This window comes from Pelophylax lessonae (genome assembly GCF_965119305.1).
Source record: "Pelophylax lessonae genome assembly, chromosome: 1".
Lineage (NCBI taxonomy): Eukaryota > Metazoa > Chordata > Amphibia > Anura > Ranidae > Pelophylax > Pelophylax lessonae.
Genome location: NC_138768.1, coordinates 319978820 through 320004223, shown reverse-complemented (window position 1 = coordinate 320004223; position 25404 = coordinate 319978820). Strand labels below are relative to the sequence as shown.

The 25404-nt window shown below is 40.4% G+C and overlaps 1 protein-coding gene across 1 annotated transcript in view; it reads right to left on the bottom strand.

Moving 5' to 3' along the window:
• The window catches only part of ADCY4 (adenylate cyclase 4), a 138862-nt gene that overhangs the window by 49604 nt on the left and 63854 nt on the right, over positions 1-25404 (bottom strand). Inside the window, exons 3-5 of the mRNA XM_082244054.1 lie at positions 5758-5955; positions 3515-3679; positions 1589-1738 (exon numbers count right to left, since the gene is read on the bottom strand). Of these exons, the coding sequence (XP_082100180.1) occupies positions 1589-1738; positions 3515-3679; positions 5758-5955 (513 nt within the window). The remainder of the gene's footprint in view (positions 1-1588; positions 1739-3514; positions 3680-5757; positions 5956-25404) is intronic.

Genomic DNA, 25404 nt, shown 5'->3' with positions numbered 1-25404 from the left:
GGGTCCAGCGGAAGTTGTAGACCAGTAACATTAGAGAGTAATAACATAACCATGGCCCAAAAAGGTTGCATTTCAGAGCATTGCCAAAAAATATGATACAGCGTGCCCATTTCAGCTCCACACCGCCAACACAAGGCTTATGGAGGCGGGCAGGGGTTCTATACCAGAATAGAATAATTTTTAAGGTGGTCTCTCTCTGCACCACACATCTAGAGGCCTTAAAAGGCAGATGTCCATATCTTACTCCACATGGGGAGGGGGATGGGATGTTGCAAAATCTTAGACCCACTACCATGCATTTTGTGCTGCGGTTTTGAGGATTACATTCAATCCAACTGAAAGGGACTATGTTGGCCAACAAGCGCAAAATGCACTATCAGGACTTTTTCTAATTTTTGCTACAACAAAAGTAGTAGGAAAGAGTCCTTGAGAAACCAGCTTCTGCAAATTATCAAAATCCATAGAAACATAACTGATGTGAACCAAGCCCAAAAACACACGAGTGTATCGGTTGGAATTCTAATAAGTACTGGCCTGTAATATGGTTTTCCCCACTTTGAGTTAAAGGGTTAGTCCACCTTTTTTTTTTTAAAAATGAAAAGGCAAACTAATACCCTACACAAAGGATTTCTAACCATTTTACCTTCCTGGGCCTCACTGGAAGAAGAGAAATTGTCTTGGGCTTGATGAGCGGAAAAAGTCGGGCAGATCACAAGTTAACAATCATGGATATAGATAATGTAAATGAGTAAAAAAATTTAATTTTTTTGTAATGTTTTTTATTATAAAAGTAAAAGAGGGCAACATAAACCTAGTGTGATATTTGACACTGCTTTTGATAAATTAATGCATCAATAGCTGGTTGGTTGGATGGATGTAGTAGTCAATTCTCAATTAATTCTCATGGTGCTCATCAGATATTTTGGTTCTAATTTTGCCTTTCATGTGCTTCATCCTTGGAAATAGTTGCTCAAAAATATAAGTGCTGTTGAAAAATGATGATATGAATAAGCAGTGATCGTGAAGAGTGGGATTTTTGATTTTTTTCTTTGGGAAGTGTAAAAGGTATTTTTACAACCCCCCCCCCCCCCCCCCCCAAAAAAAAAAAAAAAGTTTGCGATTTTGTGTTGGGCTACATTCATAGCCATCTAGGGCCACGGGTTCCACACCCTTGCCCTACACCCTCCCCAATGGTCCAGGGATCTGAAATCCCTGCTATTCTCCCCCTTCTTTCTTCAGGGCTTTCAGGACAGATCAAATCACTTCCGAATGGTCAGTGCCAGCACAGAGAATCACTCTGATCCTTCCTGGAAACATGGGGATTTCAAATCCCCAGATCGCTACACACACCTATTTTTTTCTGAATAGGTAAATGAACTTGTCAATGAGAAAAAAAAGTAGCTATGCCTTTAAAGTAGGCGGACATTACTTCTCCATTGAAGGCGATTCCCACTTCACAAAACATTAAGGAAAGCCCCCAAATTATAAACTTAAAAGTAAGACATTCTCCTGTGTGGAATCCAGCACCACTGGTTGGTAGTGATGGAAGCCCCACAACCCAAGGGTGTTCCCATAATGGCCACCACACCTGCTGCCTCTCCTGAGAGTCCAGCTTACGTCTGGAATGAATGAAGTTGATGGCTTCGTGGTAGGTGTCCTTCAATGCACTCTCCGTAACAACTTTATGATAACCGCCCACCACATTTCCACAAAGCAAAATGACGGCATTCGCAATCATCTGCAAAAGAAACAGTCAAAAGATTTCAAATTTCATTATTAAATATTCAATATAAATACTACAGCAAATCTATGAAGAAGTTAATAGAACATTCAGCTCATGTTCACTGCAGGTGTTTCTTCCTGATGCACATGTTTAAAGTACAGCGACTGATTCACCTGCAGTGAATATCACATATGCCCCTATTTGTAATGGATAAAACATGGTTTTACAGTTTTTTATGAAAGAGAGATCATACTATGCTGCACTAATTACCAATCTTTAACTAATCGTTAGCTTCATTATAACAAAACTTTAATATAGTGTTTTGCCACGTTGCATTGTTGTAAAAAAAAACTAAACAATTAATCTATGTCTATGACTAACACCTTGGCATGCAGAACACTATGTCACCTCATATTTAACCTTTAACAAGCTCAAATTCTTAGACAGTTGTCACCAGTTTGTTGCTGTTCCAGTGACAACTGAAAATATAATTATTGATAAAATAGACAGGGTAATTGGTCATGTCCGCTGTGGGAACAGCAAGAGCAAAAAACACACAATTTGGATTGGTGACCTTTACCTTCTTTATCCCCAAAAAATAAAAATATCGATTAAAAAAAAAAAAAAGGCTTTAGAGATCAGTACTTGTCAACTCATTAGCTGAAGGGGCCCTCAAATGCAGCCCCTGACATCACCAAATAGCCACACATACAGTTCAATATATCTAATGCTTGAGAGGACTGCCAGAAACTGCAGACCTCAGAGGAATAAGAGCCCATTCAGACTAGCGCGACACGACTTTGGGGGGCGACCTGTGAAGTCGCGTGCACCGATGTGCACCGCGACTTGCAGAGACTTCACATAATGGAAGTCTGTGCAAGTCGCCTCCAGGTCGCCCCAAAGTAGTACAGGACCCTTTTTCTAAGTTGGAGCGACTTGTGTCGCTCCTATTAGAACGGATCCTGTGCTAATCAATGGACCGCGACTTGTCAGGCTGACAAGTCGCCTGACAAGTCGCGCTAATGTGAATGGGCTCTAAGGGTCAGGGACTGTGGAAATGCTACATTTTGTGGCTGGGGATATGCTGAAAAAGACAATACGAAGCTGGGAACATGTTCCATGAAGGCCGCAGGTTGGGCACCAGGGCTTTAGATGCATATACATGATTATATTCCAGAGCCCAGGACAGCAAAACTATCTACATAATACTGGTCACAAGTGCTTGTTATAATTATGAAACAAAGCTAGAGGGGTACATACAATGCTACAACCCCTATTAATGTTAACATAAATGCATCTATCTGTTTAGAATTATGACAGCGAGCATTAATAATGCTGCACCTAGCAATTTTCCAGCTGACAGGAGAGAAGTCTTTTTTAACCATACAAATATAAATTGAAAGCAGACAAAAATGAAAGCTTAATACCATATATAAAACTTTATGACACGTCTGATCATTTATTTTTATAATAGGTTCTTAAGGGCTACGGAAACTACTTTAAATTCGTCTTATTCTTTCCAAATTGCTGCCTTTAGGGCTCATGGAGTGTTTAGAATGAGCACAGTGATTACGGAAGGTTTTCCCAGACCAATCTGCTCATTGCTATTCTAAGGTCTATTATACTGTGTTCACAGTTTAATGGTTAATTACCTGTATGTACACACCTTTATGAGAACCCTACAGTTCGCGTGCTTGGAAAATCTACCCGTAAAGTGAATAACAAATGTCCTGACTACAGGAAGCGGTGGCGCCTGGAAGTTGCATGCAGTTTATAAGAAGAGTTTCCTACCTGTAAGGCAAAATCCCCTGCAGGCTGCTTACTGGTTGAGGACACATAGACACTAAGCACGATGATATGCGACGCTGAGCAGGTAAGCCCAGCAACGATCGCTCCACTCATACATAATGGAAGCATGGTGTAGAGGCTAATTGTCACAAATAACGTCCAATAAACCTGCAGAGAGCAACCAGATTACGGAAAGTTAGGAAAGAGGAAAAATACTCATGTCATCTAATCTTTTTAAATACTGACACATCAAAATACACCTTTAGCTTTAGTGGAAGTAAACCCATCGATTTAAAGCAGAGTTCCGGCCTCAAATACCTTTTTTAACTAAAAATACCCCTATAATACTAATCCATCTCCCTTTACAGAACCGCTATTCTCATACTTACAAGGTGTATAGTATTGGATTTTAGTCAAAATCTTACTTTTAAAAACGCTGTCTGGGCACAACCATCTTAGACGTGGGCATCTGAAGCCACAGTGTAATCTGCTGTGTCCTTCTTCCTGATTCCAGGGAGTGTTCTGGGAGTTCTTCCTGATTCCAGCCTCCTGGGAGTGATGACAAACAGCTCCCAGTATGCAATGCAAAGGCAGAAGTGATGTCGGTGGCCGTGGCCACAGAGGGGGGGAGAAGGAGGAAGTACAATCAAAAATGCCCTGAAAATAAGGTAAGGGACCCCCAAAAAAAATTTGAAAATGCCCAATTGTTGATCAGCATAGCGAGCACTCCAGGAATCACTAAAGTTGCAAAATAGGCCGGAACTCCACTTTAACAGTTTCAAAAAATAGTTACAATCCTGGCATGTGCCGGGAATGTAAGTCACATTGGTTATGCTTTCAACCAAACTGTCAAACCATCCAATGGCTGGTGTCATAACTGATCACACGTGCAGCACCATGGCAGTTGAGATTAAACAGAGGCCAAGATGGCAGCTTTCTTGGCTGAAAACGATGAGAGTTTACTTCCACTTAGGTCTTCTAGATTGTAAGCTCTAACGAGGAGGGCCTTCTAATCCCTCCTGTATTGAATTGTATTGTAACTGTATTGTCTTCCCTCATATTGTAAAGCACTGTTGGCGCTGTAAAAATCCTGTATAATAATATTGTCTCAACTCTGGATTGAGGAGCATTGGACATGCCCTTGGACAGCAGCATCGTCCTTTGGGTAGGGGGGTGTTCAATGGATTAGCAGATTTAGATCAACTAACAAAAGCAGAACGCTTTTTAAGCAGTCACAGCAAATTTTTATTTTTCATTTGAGGATAAAGTTTTTACATAAATGGATAAAAGCTGAACTTTATAAGAACCCCTCAGTGGTAAATGTTTTTCCCAACCCTCCAACCCCTGGACAGCTTGGTCTGTTAATAGGAAGTGACAAATTAAGAATCACCAGATAAAAATCAATAAAAAAAATAAAAATAAAACTTAAAAGTGGTAGTAAACTGCATTAAAAATAAATATATAAATAGGCACCAGCCAGTTTAAGTCATAATGTGCTAGTATTTATCGTCTACTAGGACATTATGATAGACTTACCTGAAAACGAAGCCGCCCTCCAGTGGCACGCTGTCACCACTGAAGGCACTTCCATCTTCACCCGGTCTTGCTATGTGAATGGCCAAGCTGGAGATGACATCACTCCTGCAAATGCACACAGGAGTGGCGGTTTACAGCATGGCTCTGAAGGAACAGCACGGGTATGCTGTACCTTCATAGTGCATGTGCCAATGACAACACTGGCTGCATCTAAAGTAAATATCTCTTAAACGGTGCACATTTATGAGATATTTACTGTACTTATAAGGTAAGCCTTTCCAACTTGTCTCTTCGACAGAGGTCAATAAAACAAATGTGTTTAGCAGTGATGGCCACACACTGCTCGAAATAAGGCCAGTTCCTGCTGAACTGGCCTAACCTCAAAAAGTATGGTCAGCATAGCTTCCATCAGTAACTTGAACCCATATATTCAAATAATTTCCTCATCCAGAGCTGGAAGCACCTGCACCAAAAAAAAGTCTGTAACTAGATCATACTTTGGTCTGTATATAGGCTATATATCATCTGTACTGTTGCTCAATGGGGCATAAAGGAGTTATTTGAAAAATTCCCATTGTTTTTTGTGATTGAAGCAATACCATATAAATACCTTTAGCCAATGCTGTATTCATTGGTGTCAGTAATTAAAAGGTTGAGTTGTCAACTCTATTCATGGCTTACTACATGTCTTATTCAAAGCTGTCTCTTACCTGGTCCCATGGAGTAACAAAACTGCTTGTGAAAATAAACGCATAGCCCATGGCTACCAAACATCCCCAGATGATGACCGCCAATAACTTCATGCCCTTCTGTAGCACAGTCTCTATGCACACCAGTATGAAGAGTATAGTGAACACCCCCAAGGCACAGAAAACGCTCACTAGGAAGCCAACATTGTCCGAGAACGTCTGAAAGCACAAACAAAGCAGAATGAGGTCACCACACCCATTACAACATTGTACACCTTTAATGTTGCATAATAACAAACTTTACATTGTTAAAAGTATACAATAAAGACTAAAAGAAGTCAACAGAAAATTACATTCATCCAAATAATAGGAAAAACAACAATACTTTCACTTATGATTCACTCCTTTTCACATACTACTCCAAAAAAGTGAATCTAGGGTGAAAGTTGTGTAAATCTTGTATGAAAACATTGATAAACTAGATCCCTAAATATATCCATGAAATCTTTTAATTTAAAATAAAATGTGTGCTAGCGCTGCTCAAATTAACATGTTTATGAAAAACAGCGGCTATATAAAAAAAAACTCCCACAAAAATAAATTACAGTGCAAAAAAAGAAGAAAAAAAAAAACACATCTAATATAATAAAGTGCAACCAAATTGAGCAGTTCCTAAAGTGCAGAGATAGTGCAAAAAAATTCAGTGTATCTGATCAATTAAAGTGCATGTGTTGAAAAACTTCTTAAATGGCTTGAAAGTATAATTGTAGACCCACTGGGGGGTCGACACAGCAAATAATGAAAGTACTCTCTAGTCTCTGGCATCCAATCGCTAAATGGCTCAACAGCACTTAGCAATGCTTCAGAATGAAATATAAGAAGAAACAATCTCCAATAGTGCAGTATCCAAGTTAAAATTTGCAATTAACACATAATCCAAGCTTCATACATTCCACTCACATTTATTAGAAGAAAAAATTGCATATAAAAATAATTCTAGCAGTAATTCCAATAAGTAGCTTCAAATCTGCCCACCGTTTGGTACCTCTACGCGTTACGACACATCCAACGTGGCTTCAACTGGAGGAGTTTTCATAGCCACTGATTTTCATATACATGTTAATTTGATAAGCGCTGTCACACATTATAGGTTGTCACACATTATAGGTTTTATTATTTAGGATGTGGAAACACATTTCGGCCATAGCAGCAGTTCTACTCCTAATTGTTTTTTTATTACTTAGGGTTTATTGGATATAGGTTAATTATTCACAGGGGTAGCACACAATTATTTTCTTTACATTTTAATTTAAAATACTGCAATTTTTTTTCCCCATAACCTCTTGCACAATATACACTTTATTACCAAAAGTATTGGGACACCTGCCTTTACAAGCACATAAAACTTTGACGTCCCAGTCTTAGTCCGTAGGGTTTCAGTATTGAGTTGTCCCACCCTTTGCAGCTTCAACTGTCACAGGAAGGCTGTCCACAAGGTTTAAGAGTGTGTTTATGGGAATGTTTGACCATTCTTCCAGAAGCGCATTTGTGAGGTCAGGCACTGATGTGGACGAGAAGGCCTGGCTCGCAGTCTCTGATTAATTAATCATACCCTGTTCTATCGGGAAAAGGTCAGGACTCTGTGCAGGCCAGTCAAGTTCCTCCACCCTTAACTTGCTCATCCATGTCTTTATGGACCTTGCTTTGTGCACTGGTCCAAATAATTTGGTGGAGGGGGGGTTATGGTGTGGGGTTGTTTTTCAGAGGTTGGGCTTGGCCCCTTAGTTCCAGTGAAGGAAACTCAGCATACCAAGACATTTCGGACAATTTCATGCTCCCAACTTTGCAGGAAGTGTTTGGGGATGGTCCCTTGCTGTTTCAACATGACTGCGCACCACTGCACAAAGCAAGGTCCATAATACATGGATGAACAAGTTTGGGGCGGAGGAACTTCACTGGCCTGCACAGAGTCCTGACCTCAACCCGATAGAACACCTTTGGGATGAATTAGAGTGGAAACTGCGAGCCAGGCCTTCTCATCCAATATCAGTGCCTGACCTCACAAATGCGCTTCTGGAAGACTGGTCAAACATTCCCATAGACACACTCCTAAACCTTGTAGACAGCCTTCCCAGAAGAGTTGAAGCTGTTATAGCTGCAAAGGGAGGGTCGACTCAATATTGAACCCTACAAACTAAGACTGGGATGCCGTCAAAGTTCATGTGCCTGTAAAGGCAGATGCCACAATACTTTTGGTAATGTATTGTATAAATTGATTTAGAACTCGCTCTCACTGGTCTTGTTATGCAGTATTTGCAATGTAGACAAAATGCAGGGTTATGAAAAAAAAACAATGCTTTCAAATGGAGCATTTCAGACATACCAACTACAAGAAAAGGCCGTGTGATGCAGTTTTGGCTGTACTGTTCTGAGAGTTCCACCCAAGTTCAGGATTGTTACCACAATGTTCATTGCTGCATTTGTGGAGTGGAAGCATAGTGTGAGCTCAAAGAGTGAGAGATCCTGTACTGGGAGCTAGGTAAGATCTTCTGAAATGCAAAGCGTTGCCAGTCCAACATGAATTTAGGCTTTGGAAGCTGGAAGTGTGTTCAGTTAGGAATAAGGACAGCAAAAAGAGAGAGTCTTCTAATGGCACTTTTCCACTGCAAGTACCGGCTAGTACCGGCTCGGCTCTACTCGGCCCTGCTTGGCCCAGTTTGCTTTTCCACTGCGGTACCGTATGATATAGTGTCGGAACGGTTCGGTGCGGTACGGTATAGGTTTGCTTTTCCACTAAAGTAGTACTAAAGTTAAGTGGGTGGGATAACAACGGGGTGGGTGTGATTCTCTGACCAATCAGTGGCTAGTAGTGATTGCATGCAAAGGATTGTGGGATATGGTACCAGTTTGGTACCTGTTGGAACCACAATCGAGTAGGTACTGTTTTTTCAGAGCCGTACCGTACCGTTCGGTTCCATGCAGTGGAAAAGCAAACCTATACCATACCGTACCGTACCGAACCGTTCCGACCCTATACCATGCGGTACCAGCAGTGGAAAAGCACAAAAGCGTGCCGAGCCGGTACGGTTCTATGCAGTGGAAAAGCGCCATAATGGAGCCACATGTTACAGTGACAACTGTCTAAGGGGTCATTTCCCTCATTTTGGAGATATGTCCTCTCACCTGTATGTCTACATGACAGGAATGAAATTTGATTATAGACACAGACAGTGTATAAAAAAATGACAGAGGTTTATCATTCCCTGTGCTATAAAGCAAAATTAAAATGTTTTGACTTTATATATACCTTACATTCATTTAGGGCCCATTTACACATTCAACTGGATAGACAGTCCAAAATCCATGTTATCTAATGGAAGAACAAGAAGGAAGGAGGAGAAAGAAGGAAAGAGAGAGAAAGAAGCAAGAATGAGGAGAAAGAAGAAGAAACTGTGCCATTGGGGCACAAACGCAGGCACACTCCCAAGATAGGCTATATGTGTTCATAGACAGACAGAGCAAAGCTCCGACATGCCTCCCCCCCCCCCTTCCTTTTCCAGTACCAACTTCTCATAGGATTTGACTGACAGCAATAGGTGCCAATGGCTCCCGCTGCAATCAGAGACTCTTGTAACACCAGGAAGTGAAGGGAAAAGAACTACAGCCAGAAACAGAACTGGATCAATGAAAGGCTCAGGTAGGTGTTTAGCTTGGGAGAGAGGGATAAGGTGAAACAGAGGGGTACTTTTTACCAAAATGCAGGGAATGTATTGAGGTTAAACTCTCAAAATAATAGATTTTGAGATTTTATCAAGTTCTCTAGGTATACATATGGAAGGTCTTAGACCTATTTTAGTAGTGCACTATGCACTACTACTTTGGGCACAGAATCTACCTAAAAAGGTGAGCAGCCCCTCTTACTGCGAGTTTATAATCTCTTTATATTTGAAGTTCAAGATTCTGGTTCAACACTTCTGTTCTCTTTATCTGGGTTCACTCGTGCCTTTAAAACCCTGGCACCCAACATACCACCCAAGGGCACATACGTCTCCTTGGTACTTACTGCGCAGCCCTTGGACCCAGCAGCCTAGACTGGGAGTGGGAGCACTGGTTTGTAGTAGCAGTGATCTTTACTAGCCTCATGTAATATATCCTCAATCTCTCACTGTCTTCGGCAGCAGGTCTCCAGTCAAACTTTTAGCATGTCCTCAATCTCTGACCATCATTTCCTCTACAACGTCTGCAGCCTCTGAAGTCCTATAGAGTATTACTACTAAACATTATGCACAACAGTTTGGTGATGTCAAGGGCTGCAGCAGAGGCCTTCTATACCTAGTAACAACCATTGCTCTAAAAACTTACTCAAAAAAAAAAAAAAAAAAAAAAAAAACTTACGGAGATACATATGGAGGCTACCATTGATGACCCCCTTCCATAAATACTAGTGGTCTAGTTTTATGTTAAATCTGTTTTAATCATTTTTAAACAGTATAGAGCATAAACGTGAGAGTACATGTCTACTGCCAGCAGATATGTATACATAAAGATCATAGTATTATAAGGCCAGATCTCACAGATTTATGATAAAGTAAAGGTCTCTAAGACATATCAAGGCTAACAGAGCATTTGTACATAAAATTACCTCAATAGTCCTCTAGTAGTATAATGTTAGAGATCACAACAAAAATGATGCAAACATATAGAGGTGCTATAAGTAAGAGAACCATAGCAGTACATTCCAGAGTGCCAGAAATAAGATAAGCCCGGTGAAAAATGAAGAATAGTTGAAAAAGTAGAAGGAGGAGGAGGAGGAGGAGGAGGAGGAGGAGGAGGAGGAGGAGGAAAGGGGAAGAAAGGGCAGAATATGAAAAGAAAAAAAAAAAAAAAAAAAGGGGGGGGTGAGGAAGAGGGGAAAAGAAGAGAAGGGGGCAAGGGAAAGGAGGTATCCCGTACATGACAGGTCCCACAAGAGGCAGTGTTGAATTTATCTGCTAAAAAAAAAAACTTCGAAAAGCGAAGGAAAACCGGAAGTGTTACCACACGGTCCACATAATGTTGTGGAATTCAATCTTAGTATTCTAGATGTCTAGTTTTCATAGTTTAAGCCCCGGTTCACACTTCTGCGTGTGCGGGGTTCGCATGTAATGTCGGAGCGCACTGCTCCGACATTGGAGGCTCGGATCACACTGATGCGATGCGGGAAGGCTGCGAATTCGCAGCCTGTTCCCGCATCGCACACGCACCCCCGGCAGTTCACACTGCCATATGCCTCCTGTGCGTGTTTGCTGCGGGTGCGATGCGAATTTAGCCATACAAACTGCATGGCTAAACTCGCACCGCACAGCTGATCGCATGTCATGTCGGAGCAGTGCGCTCCGACATGACATGCGAACTCCGCACACGCAGTAGTGTGAACCAGGGCACATGCGATCAGCTGTGCGGTGCGAGTTTAGCCATACAGTTTGTATGCATAAATTCGCATCGCACCCGCAGCAAACACGCACAGGAGGCATTTTTGCTGCCGCATCAGGATCGGATCGCACAGCGGTTCACACTTGTGCGATCCGATCCAGTGCGAACTGCACGATCGCACTGCGATATGCGATCAAACTGGGGGTGTCGTTAAGATTACATTGACACCCCCAGCGTATCGCATATGGCAGTGTGAACTGCCGGGGGTGCGTGTGCGATGCGGGAACAGGCTGCAAATTCGCAGCCTTCCCGCATCGCATAACTAAATGTGAACCGAGCCTGAGTCACTGACCTAAAACAAGCACAGACATCAAGGATCTCAAGTCAGAATGCCCGCTCTGCATATATCTTTTAAGTTAGTGACAAAACTACAGAAGCCACGGATAAAACACTAAAGGCAGGAAATCAAAAAACTTTGAGATGCAAAAGATCAACGATAATGGCTTCCAAGCTTCCTTTATTGTAAATGTCTTTTAAAAATATTGTAGCACAAAGTAGAGGATATCACAAAATTCACTTTATTCATCCATTACTTTAAACAGAGAAGCTTATCCCAGTTGCAGATATAAATAGTGGAATAAATGCAATATGTAGTATACTTATAAATACTGGTCTTTGAGAATATGCAGTTTCTCAGGTAATGCCCTATGCTTCTAGATCCATAACCTGTGTGCAATTTATGTACAGTATCTAATCTTCTAAAGTTACAATCTTGTACTGTGAAATCCTAAATTTAAATTATTGAAAACATTAATTATTAATACCAGTATAGAGCAAATCTAAACAACATTTGCTTTCACCAGTGTGCACCAACAGTAATTTCCGCTAGTCAAGCAACCTTCCCAGTGACCCTAATACTTATCATCGCCATCATCAGAGAATTAAATTATACCTAAAATGTATATAGTGAAAAAACTATCAGCGCAAGACTAAGTGAAATTCAAATGTGTATAAATGTGCTAGAATAAATCAATATATAAATCCGGCTGCATACACAAATTGTGTCCACACCTCACAACAAAAACATAAAAATCAAAAAACGTGCTGCGCCAGAAGTGCACAAAAATAATAAGTGATTAATGAATCAACAAGTGTTATCAACAAAATATAGTGTCCATCATATGTGCTCTGATGAAACATAAATGTTCATATAAAGTGCTCCAAAGTAATGATTAGTATATCCAGGTGATGACAGGACAGCCTCAATCCCTTGTGAATCAAGCAGGAACCACCAGTGTGTGAACTCCCTCCACCAGTAAGATTGGCCTCTCACCTTGATACCAGACCCAAACGGGCCAGCATGAGCATATCAGGGGATAAACAGACTATCACAGGTAACCTCTCCAGCCTTCACCTCCGGGGGTCGCCAGGACATAAAATAAAGATAAAGCAAAGATCTAGTGCTCTCTGAATGTAAATAATGAGCTTTTATTGAGCATAAAGGGGTGACTCACATTTGTTGGGCACTCAGCCGTGCCTGCTGTTATGGCATTCAGTGTTAGAGAGTAGCACCCGAGCGATCGGCGTCAGGCACGCAGGCTCCGCCTCCCTATACGCGTTACGCCTGGAGCGTGGGCTCTGTTTGGCTTCTTCGGTAGGGGTGAAGTTTGCATGTCCAGCCTCGCCTATTTACCAATGCTGCTAACGGTGGATTGGCCAGCGGTCACATGTCCTCCTCACTCTGAGCTATGCACAGGACACCGGAACCAAAAGATACACTTCCTGTGATCTTCGGTGTCACTAGCTATTATATCGAGGGGGCAATTTGAAACATATATAGATCTACTAAATCACTACCAGAGACCGCGTGACTGCGCCGCCATCCCCCGGGTGTTTCTCCTAAAATCATCGCATAAAAACATCTTTATTACATAAAATCGCATCATAAAATCGCATTAAATCAAATTATTGCCATAATGTTAAAAACTCACAAAATATATTATTGGTAAAAGTGGAATACCTCTAATATATTGCTAATTCTATAAAATGACACAAAAAAAAAAAAAAATATTTTATGTATATAAAAATATATAAAAATTAAAAATCTGTATAAAAACTATGACAAATGTCTATATATTAAATGATGAATATTGAGTGAATCTACAGATATTTCAGGGAGGGGGGGCTATCTATCACTAATGAAGCAGTAGAGGTCAAAATCCTTATTTAACCCCCTGGGTGCCAATACTTTCGTCTCATACACCCAGAAGGACTCTCTTCTGCTTAATTGTCGAATGTAGTTTCCCCCCCTCCAATGTGGCTGGACATGTTCAATTCCCCAAAACTTTAGAGAATGAGGGTTTCTATCATGGACTTCTCTAAAGTGCTTGGAGACGCTGTGTGACACCTCACCCTTTTTTATATTTTTGATGTGTTCTCCTATTCTTACGTTCAGGGGTCGTGATGTGCGACCCACATATTGGAGTCCACAGCCACACTCCATCATGTAGACCACCCCAATGGTGGTACATGTAATTAAATCTTTAATATGGTATTCGTTGCCTGTGCTGTTAGATTTAAACGATTTTCTTTTCTTTATGTTTTTCCTCGTTTGTCGACAGACACCGCATTTCCCACATGCAAAAAATCCGGATAGAAACTGGAAAACAGTATTTTTCATACGCTTAGGGGGATCTACCACTCCCGGTGCTAACCTATCTTTCAACACAGGTGCTCGCCTGTATATGAAACCAGGTTTCTCCGGAAGGTGGGGTCCCAAAACTTTATCTTGTTTGAGGACACTCCAGTGTTTTTTAATGATGCGTTCAACTTGCTTGTGTTGAGCATTATAATCAAGCACAAGCTTAAAATTATTGTTCACCTCCCTTGGTGGTGTCCTCTTGTTTTCCAAAAGTTCAGTTCTATTTAATAATGCTACTTGTTGTAAATCAGAATTCACTTTCTCCATGTTGTATCCCTTTGCCTGAAATCGTTCCACTAGTACTTTGGACTGTGTAATAAAGTCATTGTCATTTGAGCAATTTCTTTTAATCCTGATAAGTTGTCCCCTCGGAATGTTAAATAGCCAATTTTTATGGTGACAACTATCCATAGGTAAATAGGAGTTGCGGTCGGTGGGTTTAAAAAAATTTTTTGTATGTAAACGACCATCTTTTATAAAAATCTCCAAATCTAGGAAATTCAATTTCTCCTTGCTCTCAGTCCATGTAAGTGCGATATTCTTGTTATTAAAATTCATTCTGGTTTTAAAAAAATTAAAAGATAAAATGTCTCCTTCCCAGATAATAATCAAATCATCAATGAATCTTTTATAGAAGATTAATTCTGGGGGTCTGTTCACTAAAATCTCCTCCTCCTCCCATTGGGCCATAAATAAATTAGCTACGCTGGGGGCAAATCTTGCCCCCATAGCTACGCCTTTGGTTTGTAAAAAATATTCTCCCGCATACCAAAAATAATTGTGATTGAGGCAAAATTCCAAACTTTCTAAAAGAAATTCTACATGTTCCCCATCTAAATCTGATTCATCTAAGGCCCATGCCGCTGCCTCCATTGCAGCCTCATGGCCGATGATAGTGTAAAGAGAACCTACATCCGCCGTAGCAAGGATGCAGTTCTCTGATATGGGTAAATCCTGTAGCAATTGTATCACATTTTTGGTATCTTTGATATATGCTTGTGTTCGGGTAACCAATGGTTGTAAATAAAAATCGATATATTGGCCCAATCTTGAACTGAGGGAGTCAATGCCATTTATAATGGGCCTCCCCGGAGGTTTCTCTACACATTTGTGAACTTTAGGGAGGAAATAAATAATAGGGGTTCTACAGGCAATGGGATTCAAATAAAGTGCTTCTTTCTTATTTAAAATAGCATTAGTCAATCCATTTTTGATAAGTTTCTCCAATTCTTTCTTGTAATCATTCACCGGATTGTGTCGTAATCGGGAATATGTGTTCTGATCTGAGAGTTGTCTCCTCATCTCATTATCATAGTATTCTGTGCTCATGACAACGATACCCCCGCCTTTGTCAGCTGGTCGTATCACCACTTTTTTGTTTTTCTCTAGGCTGGCTATGCCGTTTTGGATCCACTGTGGATCTTGCATTTTTCTGACTTTCAAGTGTTCAACATCATGAGCTACCAGATTTTTGAACACTTCCATATATTTGTTATCTTTGTTTGGCGGGTTAAACACCGATTTATTTTTCAAAGTGGAGTGATGTGTTCTCTCACTCACATTGGGTCGGTTGTCCGGTTTGGCCAGAAAATACTTTTTTTGAGTTAGCGTTCTCATATATTTCTGTAGATTCACATAGGTGTCGAATTTGCTTAGGTTCTTCACCGGGGCAAATTTCAACCCTTTATCCAAGACTTTCATCTCTTCTTTACTAAGGGGTATTCCACTGATGTTAAATACACCCGCACCTATTGGCTCTTGCTTTTTTTGGAAGCGTCGGCCTGCTCTTCGTCCTCTTTTTCTTTTCTTTTTCCCCCAGATGGTTTTCCAGTTGGTCCCTTGTACCCCCACAGGGCACTGGGTTTCCCTAAAAAAACATCTGGGGGATTGGTTGCCGCTGGCTGATACAATGGAGAGAATCTATTGGTGGTGGGGATATCATATGAGGTGGAGGGACGAGGGGACTCATAAAACGATGAATCCTTTCTTTCTCTCCACTGATTTTGGGTACCCCTTGGTTCTTGGTGGTACCAGTTCCCCTGTACTGGTTGATAAGATTGGTTCCCCTGTACTGGTTGGTAGGATCCACCATTATTCTTCCATTGTCCTCTACCCCTTCCTCTAGGGCCACCTCTTCCTGCTCTTCTCCCTCTTCCATTCCCTCTCTGAGGGGGGTGGTAGGGGGGTGCAGGGGTTATATTTGGTTCATTCCTTATTGGGGCCGGTGGTGGTCTACTCCACACCGGGGGTGTCATATTGACTCTTTCAGGTGTACTATCTCTAGATGGTGCAGCAGAGTTGGTCTGCAAATCTTTTTGCCATTTAAAAACCTCGTTACTCCTATAGTCGTTCATATCGCGGATGAACTTTCTCCTCTTTTTTTCTTGAGTCTCTTTATCAGTTTTTTCTAATTTTTTCTTGAGCTCACTCGCTAATTGGTTGAACTCTGGAGACTCCTTTAGGGGTTCTAGTTTCTTTTTAAGCTCAGCTATATTGAGTTCTGTTGTTGCCAATTTTTGCCGTTTCCGTTTAAGCAAAAGGTTCATCAACTCCTGACCTTTAGCATTGAAAAAGATAAACCATTCATTGAGTGCATCCTCATCATCCAGTCCGTCATTAGGGGGAACATCCCACCTAAGGCGTCTGGGGGTGAGTTGGTGGGCTATATATTGTTCAAAAGATACAATATCCCACCAGGCTCTGGTTTTCTTTTCCATAAGGAAACCTAGCTTTCTAAAGCTCTGTGACAGATCCTCATATTTACCTCTATTTTTGTCCCCTGAGAATATGTCATCAATTTTTATCTCTCTGTTTTCAAAATAATCGAATATCTCCATAGCTGCTGCTGATAGGTAGGTGAAAGGCTAAATGAATATAGTGAAAAAACTATCAGCGCAAGACTAAGTGAAATTCAAATGTGTATAAATGTGCTAGAATAAATCAATATATAAATCCGGCTGCATACACAAATTGTGTCCACACCTCACAACAAAAACATAAAAATCAAAAAACGTGCTGCGCCAGAAGTGCACAAAAATAATAAGTGATTAATGAATCAACAAGTGTTATCAACAAAATATAGTGTCCATCATATGTGCTCTGATGAAACATAAATGTTCATATAAAGTGCTCCAAAGTAATGATTAGTATATCCAGGTGATGACAGGACAGCCTCAATCCCTTGTGAATCAAGCAGGAACCACCAGTGTGTGAACTCCCTCCACCAGTAAGATTGGCCTCTCACCTTGATACCAGACCCAAACGGGCCAGCATGAGCATATCAGGGGATAAACAGACTATCACAGGTAACCTCTCCAGCCTTCACCTCCGGGGGTCGCCAGGACATAAAATAAAGATAAAGCAAAGATCTAGTGCTCTCTGAATGTAAATAATGAGCTTTTATTGAGCATAAAGGGGTGACTCACATTTGTTGGGCACTCAGCCGTGCCTGCTGTTATGGCATTCAGTGTTAGAGAGTAGCACCCGAGCGATCGGCGTCAGGCACGCAGGCTCCGCCTCCCTATACGCGTTACGCCTGGAGCGTGGGCTCTGTTTGGCTTCTTCGGTAGGGGTGAAGTTTGCATGTCCAGCCTCGCCTATTTACCAATGCTGCTAACGGTGGATTGGCCAGCGGTCACATGTCCTCCTCACTCTGAGCTATGCACAGGACACCGGAACCAAAAGATACACTTCCTGTGATCTTCGGTGTCACTAGCTATTATATCGAGGGGGCAATTTGAAACATATATAGATCTACTAAATCACTACCAGAGACCGCGTGACTGCGCCGCCATCCCCCGGGTGTTTCTCCTAAAATCATCGCATAAAAACATCTTTATTACATAAAATCGCATCATAAAATCGCATTAAATCAAATTATTGCCATAATGTTAAAAACTCACAAAATATATTATTGGTAAAAGTGGAATACCTCTAATATATTGCTAATTCTATAAAATGACACAAAAAAAAAAAAAAAAAAAATATATTTTATGTATATAAAAATATATAAAAATTAAAAATCTGTATAAAAACTATGACAAATGTCTATATATTAAATGATGAATATTGAGTGAATCTACAGATATTTCAGGGAGGGGGGGCTATCTATCACTAATGAAGCAGTTGAGGTCAAAATCCTTATTTAACCCCCTGGGTGCCAATACTTTCGTCTCATACACCCAGAAGGACTCTCTTCTGCTTAATTGTCGAATGTAGTTTCCCCCCCTCCAATGTGGCTGGACATGTTCAATTCCCCAAAACTTTAGAGAATGAGGGTTTCTATCATGGACTTCTCTAAAGTGCTTGGAGACGCTGTGTGACACCTCACCCTTTTTTATATTTTTGATGTGTTCTCCTATTCTTACGTTCAGGGGTCGTGATGTGCGACCCACATATTGGAGTCCACAGCCACACTCCATCATGTAGACCACCCCAATGGTGGTACATGTAATTAAATCTTTAATATGGTATTCGTTGCCTGTGCTGTTAGATTTAAACGATTTTCTTTTCTTTATGTTTTTCCTCGTTTGTCGACAGACACCGCATTTCCCACATGCAAAAAATCCGGATAGAAACTGGAAAACAGTATTTTTCATACGCTTAGGGGGATCTACCACTCCCGGTGCTAACCTATCTTTCAACACAGGTGCTCGCCTGTATATGAAACCAGGTTTCTCCGGAAGGTGGGGTCCCAAAACTTTATCTTGTTTGAGGACACTCCAGTGTTTTTTAATGATGCGTTCAACTTGCTTGTGTTGAGCATTATAATCAAGCACAAGCTTAAAATTATTGTTCACCTCCCTTGGTGGTGTCCTCTTGTTTTCCAAAAGTTCAGTTCTATTTAATAATGCTACTTGTTGTAAATCAGAATTCACTTTCTCCATGTTGTATCCCTTTGCCTGAAATCGTTCCACTAGTACTTTGGACTGTGTAATAAAGTCATTGTCATTTGAGCAATTTCTTTTAATCCTGATAAGTTGTCCCCTCGGAATGTTAAATAGCCAATTTTTATGGTGACAACTATCCATAGGTAAATAGGAGTTGCGGTCGGTGGGTTTAAAAAAATTTTTTGTATGTAAACGACCATCTTTTATAAAAATCTCCAAATCTAGGAAATTCAATTTCTCCTTGCTCTCAGTCCATGTAAGTGCGATATTCTTGTTATTAAAATTCATTCTGGTTTTAAAAAAATTAAAAGATAAAATGTCTCCTTCCCAGATAATAATCAAATCATCAATGAATCTTTTATAGAAGATTAATTCTGGGGGTCTGTTCACTAAAATCTCCTCCTCCTCCCATTGGGCCATAAATAAATTAGCTACGCTGGGGGCAAATCTTGCCCCCATAGCTACGCCTTTGGTTTGTAAAAAATATTCTCCCGCATACCAAAAATAATTGTGATTGAGGCAAAATTCCAAACTTTCTAAAAGAAATTCTACATGTTCCCCATCTAAATCTGATTCATCTAAGGCCCATGCCGCTGCCTCCATTGCAGCCTCATGGCCGATGATAGTGTAAAGAGAACCTACATCCGCCGTAGCAAGGATGCAGTTCTCTGATATGGGTAAATCCTGTAGCAATTGTATCACATTTTTGGTATCTTTGATATATGCTTGTGTTCGGGTAACCAATGGTTGTAAATAAAAATCGATATATTGGCCCAATCTTGAACTGAGGGAGTCAATGCCATTTATAATGGGCCTCCCCGGAGGTTTCTCTACACATTTGTGAACTTTAGGGAGGAAATAAACAAGATAAAGTTTTGGGACCCCACCTTCCGGAGAAACCTGGTTTCATATACAGGCGAGCACCTGTGTTGAAAGATAGGTTAGCACCGGGAGTGGTAGATCCCCCTAAGCGTATGAAAAATACTGTTTTCCAGTTTCTATCCGGATTTTTTGCATGTGGGAAATGCGGTGTCTGTCGACAAACGAGGAAAAACATAAAGAAAAGAAAATCGTTTAAATCTAACAGCACAGGCAACGAATACCATATTAAAGATTTAATTACATGTACCACCATTGGGGTGGTCTACATGATGGAGTGTGGCTGTGGACTCCAATATGTGGGTCGCACATCACGACCCCTGAACGTAAGAATAGGAGAACACATCAAAAATATAAAAAAGGGTGAGGTGTCACACAGCGTCTCCAAGCACTTTAGAGAAGTCCATGATAGAAACCCTCATTCTCTAAAGTTTTGGGGAATTGAACATGTCCAGCCACATTGGAGGGGGGGAAACTACATTCGACAATTAAGCAGAAGAGAGTCCTTCTGGGTGTATGAGACGAAAGTATTGGCACCCAGGGGGTTAAATAAGGATTTTGACCTCAACTGCTTCATTAGTGATAGATAGCCCCCCCTCCCTGAAATATCTGTAGATTCACTCAATATTCATCATTTAATATATAGACATTTGTCATAGTTTTTATACAGATTTTTAATTTTTATATATTTTTATATACATAAAATATTTTTTTTTTTTTTTTTTTGTGTCATTTTATAGAATTAGCAATATATTAGAGGTATTCCACTTTTACCAATAATATATTTTGTGAGTTTTTAACATTATGGCAATAATTTGATTTAATGCGATTTTATGATGCGATTTTATGTAATAAAGATGTTTTTATGCGATGATTTTAGGAGAAACACCCGGGGGATGGCGGCGCAGTCACGCGGTCTCTGGTAGTGATTTAGTAGATCTATATATGTTTCAAATTGCCCCCTCGATATAATAGCTAGTGACACCGAAGATCACAGGAAGTGTATCTTTTGGTTCCGGTGTCCTGTGCATAGCTCAGAGTGAGGAGGACATGTGACCGCTGGCCAATCCACCGTTAGCAGCATTGGTAAATAGGCGAGGCTGGACATGCAAACTTCACCCCTACCGAAGAAGCCAAACAGAGCCCACGCTCCAGGCGTAACGCGTATAGGGAGGCGGAGCCTGCGTGCCTGACGCCGATCGCTCGGGTGCTACTCTCTAACACTGAATGCCATAACAGCAGGCACGGCTGAGTGCCCAACAAATGTGAGTCACCCCTTTATGCTCAATAAAAGCTCATTATTTACATTCAGAGAGCACTAGATCTTTGCTTTATCTTTATTTTATGTCCTGGCGACCCCCGGAGGTGAAGGCTGGAGAGGTTACCTGTGATAGTCTGTTTATCCCCTGATATGCTCATGCTGGCCCGTTTGGGTCTGGTATCAAGGTGAGAGGCCAATCTTACTGGTGGAGGGAGTTCACACACTGGTGGTTCCTGCTTGATTCACAAGGGATTGAGGCTGTCCTGTCATCACCTGGATATACTAATCATTACTTTGGAGCACTTTATATGAACATTTATGTTTCATCAGAGCACATATGATGGACACTATATTTTGTTGATAACACTTGTTGATTCATTAATCACTTATTATTTTTGTGCACTTCTGGCGCAGCACGTTTTTTGATTTTTATACCTAAAATGTACCTGATATCTGCGAACCTAGTTAAACACATGAAGACTGTTGCACCACAGTTGTCTGCATCATTTATCCCTGCATAAGGCTAACCCTACACTTACCTATTTGTTTTCTCACAACAATTTTAACAAACCAATATTTTAAATTGCTATTCTTTTGGCAAACACACACTAATCCTATCTAAATCTGGCCAAAGATGGATCAAATTTCGAAATCAGCAGGGATGGTCTTAAAGAGAAGTACAGGTTTTCCTTTTTTACCCCCTTCTACTACACCTAGGTGGATGCAGCATCGTTCCCCCGCCACTTCTGCACTGAACACCACCGATCACTCGGTTCTGACAGCTCCCTGAGCAGAGAGCTGATGACTGTCAGTCACTGCTCTCCGCTCTGCCACCTCCTCACTCACTGGAGAGCTGGGCTGTGGAGGGGCAGGAGATGCTGAGCCGGGTGTCGGTCAAGGCAACTGACAGATCCCAACTCTGTGGTCATGAGGACATGGGTCTGGACCGACATTGGACTGCAGCCCACACTCTGCTGAAAACCAGTCACAGGAGTGCAAAACGAACTGCACTCCTGTGATCTATAGGAGATGTATAGCCAAACCAGCTATGGCTGTACATCCCCTTTAAATTCCACTTTATGTGTGGCAAATCAGTGCAAAGCCTGTCAATTTAGTCATCCAGTCACAAGATTGCTGCCCTCCAGTGGAATGCGAAATATTTCTTTAACCCCAATGCAACAGACGCTATTTTTTACTTTCAAAACCAAAGCAAACGCCATTTTACAGTGTACATATTTAACCACTAATAAATTTACCATATTTATCGTATTTAACACACGTTTTTCCCTTACAGAGTACATGTGCATGTTATACACTGATCTATGCCTCGGAGGGGCCTGTCACACTCTTCTGTAATGCGAATTGAATGCGAGGATTCAATTTACTCATCCAATGCGCATCAGTGTGAACCCAGCCTTACTGTGCGTTCTCGTTGGGGTGATTGGTTGGGGTCTGGTTTACCATTACTTTTAAAAAGTAAAAAAAAAAAAACATAAACCCGACTATTGGGTTGTCCTCAAGATGAAAATAGAAGGATAATCTTCCAATGAGGACACTAGATCTTGTGGCCCTGGGGACAACCATAAATTCTCTCACTTTGGAAGGATTTCCTCTCACATACAGTTTTGGCTATTGGACAGGAATCGGACACAGATGGCCAAAAAAAAAAAATGGCCAAAAAAAGAAGAAGGACGGGGGTTATAATATCCTCAAAGTAAAACTAAAGGATTTTTTTTTCCATTTTGGATAGAGTAAGGGAGGGTTAAAACCTGTGTCAGTTTTTTCGCCATCTGTGTCCCACTGACATCTGTAGCTCCTGGGCCCTAATGACAAAAACGTCCCCATTGGAAGATTTCCTCTCCATTACAGTTTTGGAGAAAACCCAAAATTTGGGATCTCCTTTCACTTTAGTGATAATGGTAAACAGAACAAACAGAGAGGGTGAATCTTCCCTAAGGCCTCGTTCACATAGGGGCGATCCGACTCTGACTTCATAACATTGAAGTCTATGGCGGTCGCCTCCGGGTCGCCCCAAAGAAGCTCCGGACCCTTTTTCTAAGTCGGAGCGACTTGTGTCGCTCCTATTAGAACGGGTCCGCAGCTTCCCTATGGAAGGCGACCTACGGCGACCTGTGAGGCGACCAGGTCGCCTCACAGGTCGCCTTAGTGTGAACGGGGACTAATAGGAGCACAGATCACAATAAAAACCAACAGGTGTTCTAATACTTCTCCACTCTGTCCAAAACTGAAAAAAATAAAAATAAACCAAGCCCCTTTAATTAAACTTCAAATCATTGTTACATTCTTGGTGCAATAATATTGATAGGGAAAATACTTCTGTAAAAGCGCTGTATACAATATATAGGGCAAGAAGCGGAGATCCTGACATTAGGACTGTTGTTGCCTGATGTATCACTTTAAAACAGAACAAAAGCTTTCCAGAAAAAAAAGGTACATAGATCTATTCATACATCAGCTGAGATTTTAAGTTTGTTGTCCAAAAAAAACTGGGAGTAACATTTTAATTTCCTATTTCTATTAGCATTCACAAGTAATTGTAGAAGGAGCAACTATAAATAAACTGAATTTGGATGAGGGCCGGGATGAATGTTTTCCGAACCGAGCAACTATATTGCTTGGCCAACATTACATTTGAGCACCTTGCAGCAATAAAATGGTTTACTGAAGACCACAGCTCTTAAAATAAAAAGTCAGCTCCAAAAACCTAAAAACACTAAAGCATTACAAAATGGAAATAAAAACACAATTGATCATACAAAGCTATTCCTTATGTGTTCTTCCTGGGTGGAGGTTGTGTACATTCCTTTCTGGATACCAACTAGTTTTCATACTCAAAGCGCTCAATAAAATTTTGAACAAGAACACAGTGGATCATGGTCGTGGTCAAACATTAAACACTAATTTTAACCTGATTTCAAGCTCTAGTACAGCTATATTACTCAGATCAGATAAAAAGGTTCTTTAGAAATTAAGTTGCTAAAAGGCAATGTACAGTGGTTTTAAATATATTTTCTCTCTTTAGTCTGGTCTAATCTAAAAAAAAAAAAAAAAAATTTGGTTATGGAGTATAAAACATTACATATGAATACTGTTGCAGCAGGTGGAGCTTCATGCTTCCTATGTTTTAAAGACTAGCTTTATCTGTTGAAAAAAAATCCTGCAGCACACAAAACTGAAGGAGTCAGTTGTATCTCCTGCTGTGTAAAGAAAGCTCTGAACAAAGTTACAATCAGAGAGAGGGAGCCTGAGAGCAAACAGCTGCTGCTGCTGTTCTCTCATTGGAAAGGCTATAATGTTCTAAAGAATCTTTTGTACCATGTATTAAACATATATAATATCAGACAATGAGTGTATATATAAAACAAAAAATTATTACTATTATTATTATTATCATCATTAGATTTAATTTTTTTTTTTTTTTTAATCTTACATCACCAATCCTGATTTTTGAAAAAGGTTACATCAACCAACAAAGGAGAAAAAAAATAAAAAAAAGTGTCCAGATCAACTATTGCTTTTCATGTTTATACATCTTTTATCAAGCTTCCACTAAGCCTTGGAAAAACGCTAATGCTAAAATCCTATCTGAACACTGCTTGTGCTAATCGCATAGTTACTGAACAATAATAAGCACTATGTTGGTTACAAAAACCTTTAGGCAAAATGGAAAAGGTCTACTGTTTCACAATAAAACTGTTCAGAAAATTACTATTTGCCTGAGTAAAAATTACCTTCTAACAAGTCAAAATGAAAGAAAATGTTGAAGTCCTTGTTAACTATTTAAATGGAACATAAATCCTACATTTTAAGCAGAAAGTTTCCAGGTAAAGAACTAATTTGCTACAAAAAATAAATAAAATGATGAATAAAAAAAAAAAAAAGAAAAACTACATATTAAAAAGAGCCAGGTAAAGAACTAATTTACTACAAAACAAGAAAAAAACAAAAACAAAATAAAAAAAAAACCTACATATAAAAGAGCTATAGACGGCCCAGCTAGAAATTAGACTGAACTTTGCTGTGCGGTCTATTATTATATGTTATAATAGGTATATACAGTATCTCACAAATGTGAGTACACCCCTCCCATTTTTGTAAATATTTTATTATATCTTTTCATGTGACAACACTGAAGAAATGACACTTTGCTACAATGTAAAGAAGTGAGTGTACAGCTTGTATAACAGTGTACATTTGCTGTCCCCCTCAAAATAACTCACACCACTATTAAGGTCTAAACCGCTGGCAACAAAATCTAGGTACACCCCTAAGTGAAAATGTCCTAATTGGGCCCAATTAGCCATTTTCCCTCCCTGGTGTCATGTGACTCATTAGAGTTACAGGGTCTCAGATGTGAATAGGGAGCAGGTGTGTTAAAGTTGGTGTTCTCGCTCTCACTCTCTCATACTTGTCACTGGAAGTTCAACATGGCACCTCACGGCAAAGAACTCCCTGAGAATCTGAAAAAAAGAATTGTTGCTCTACATAAGATGGCTTAGGACAGA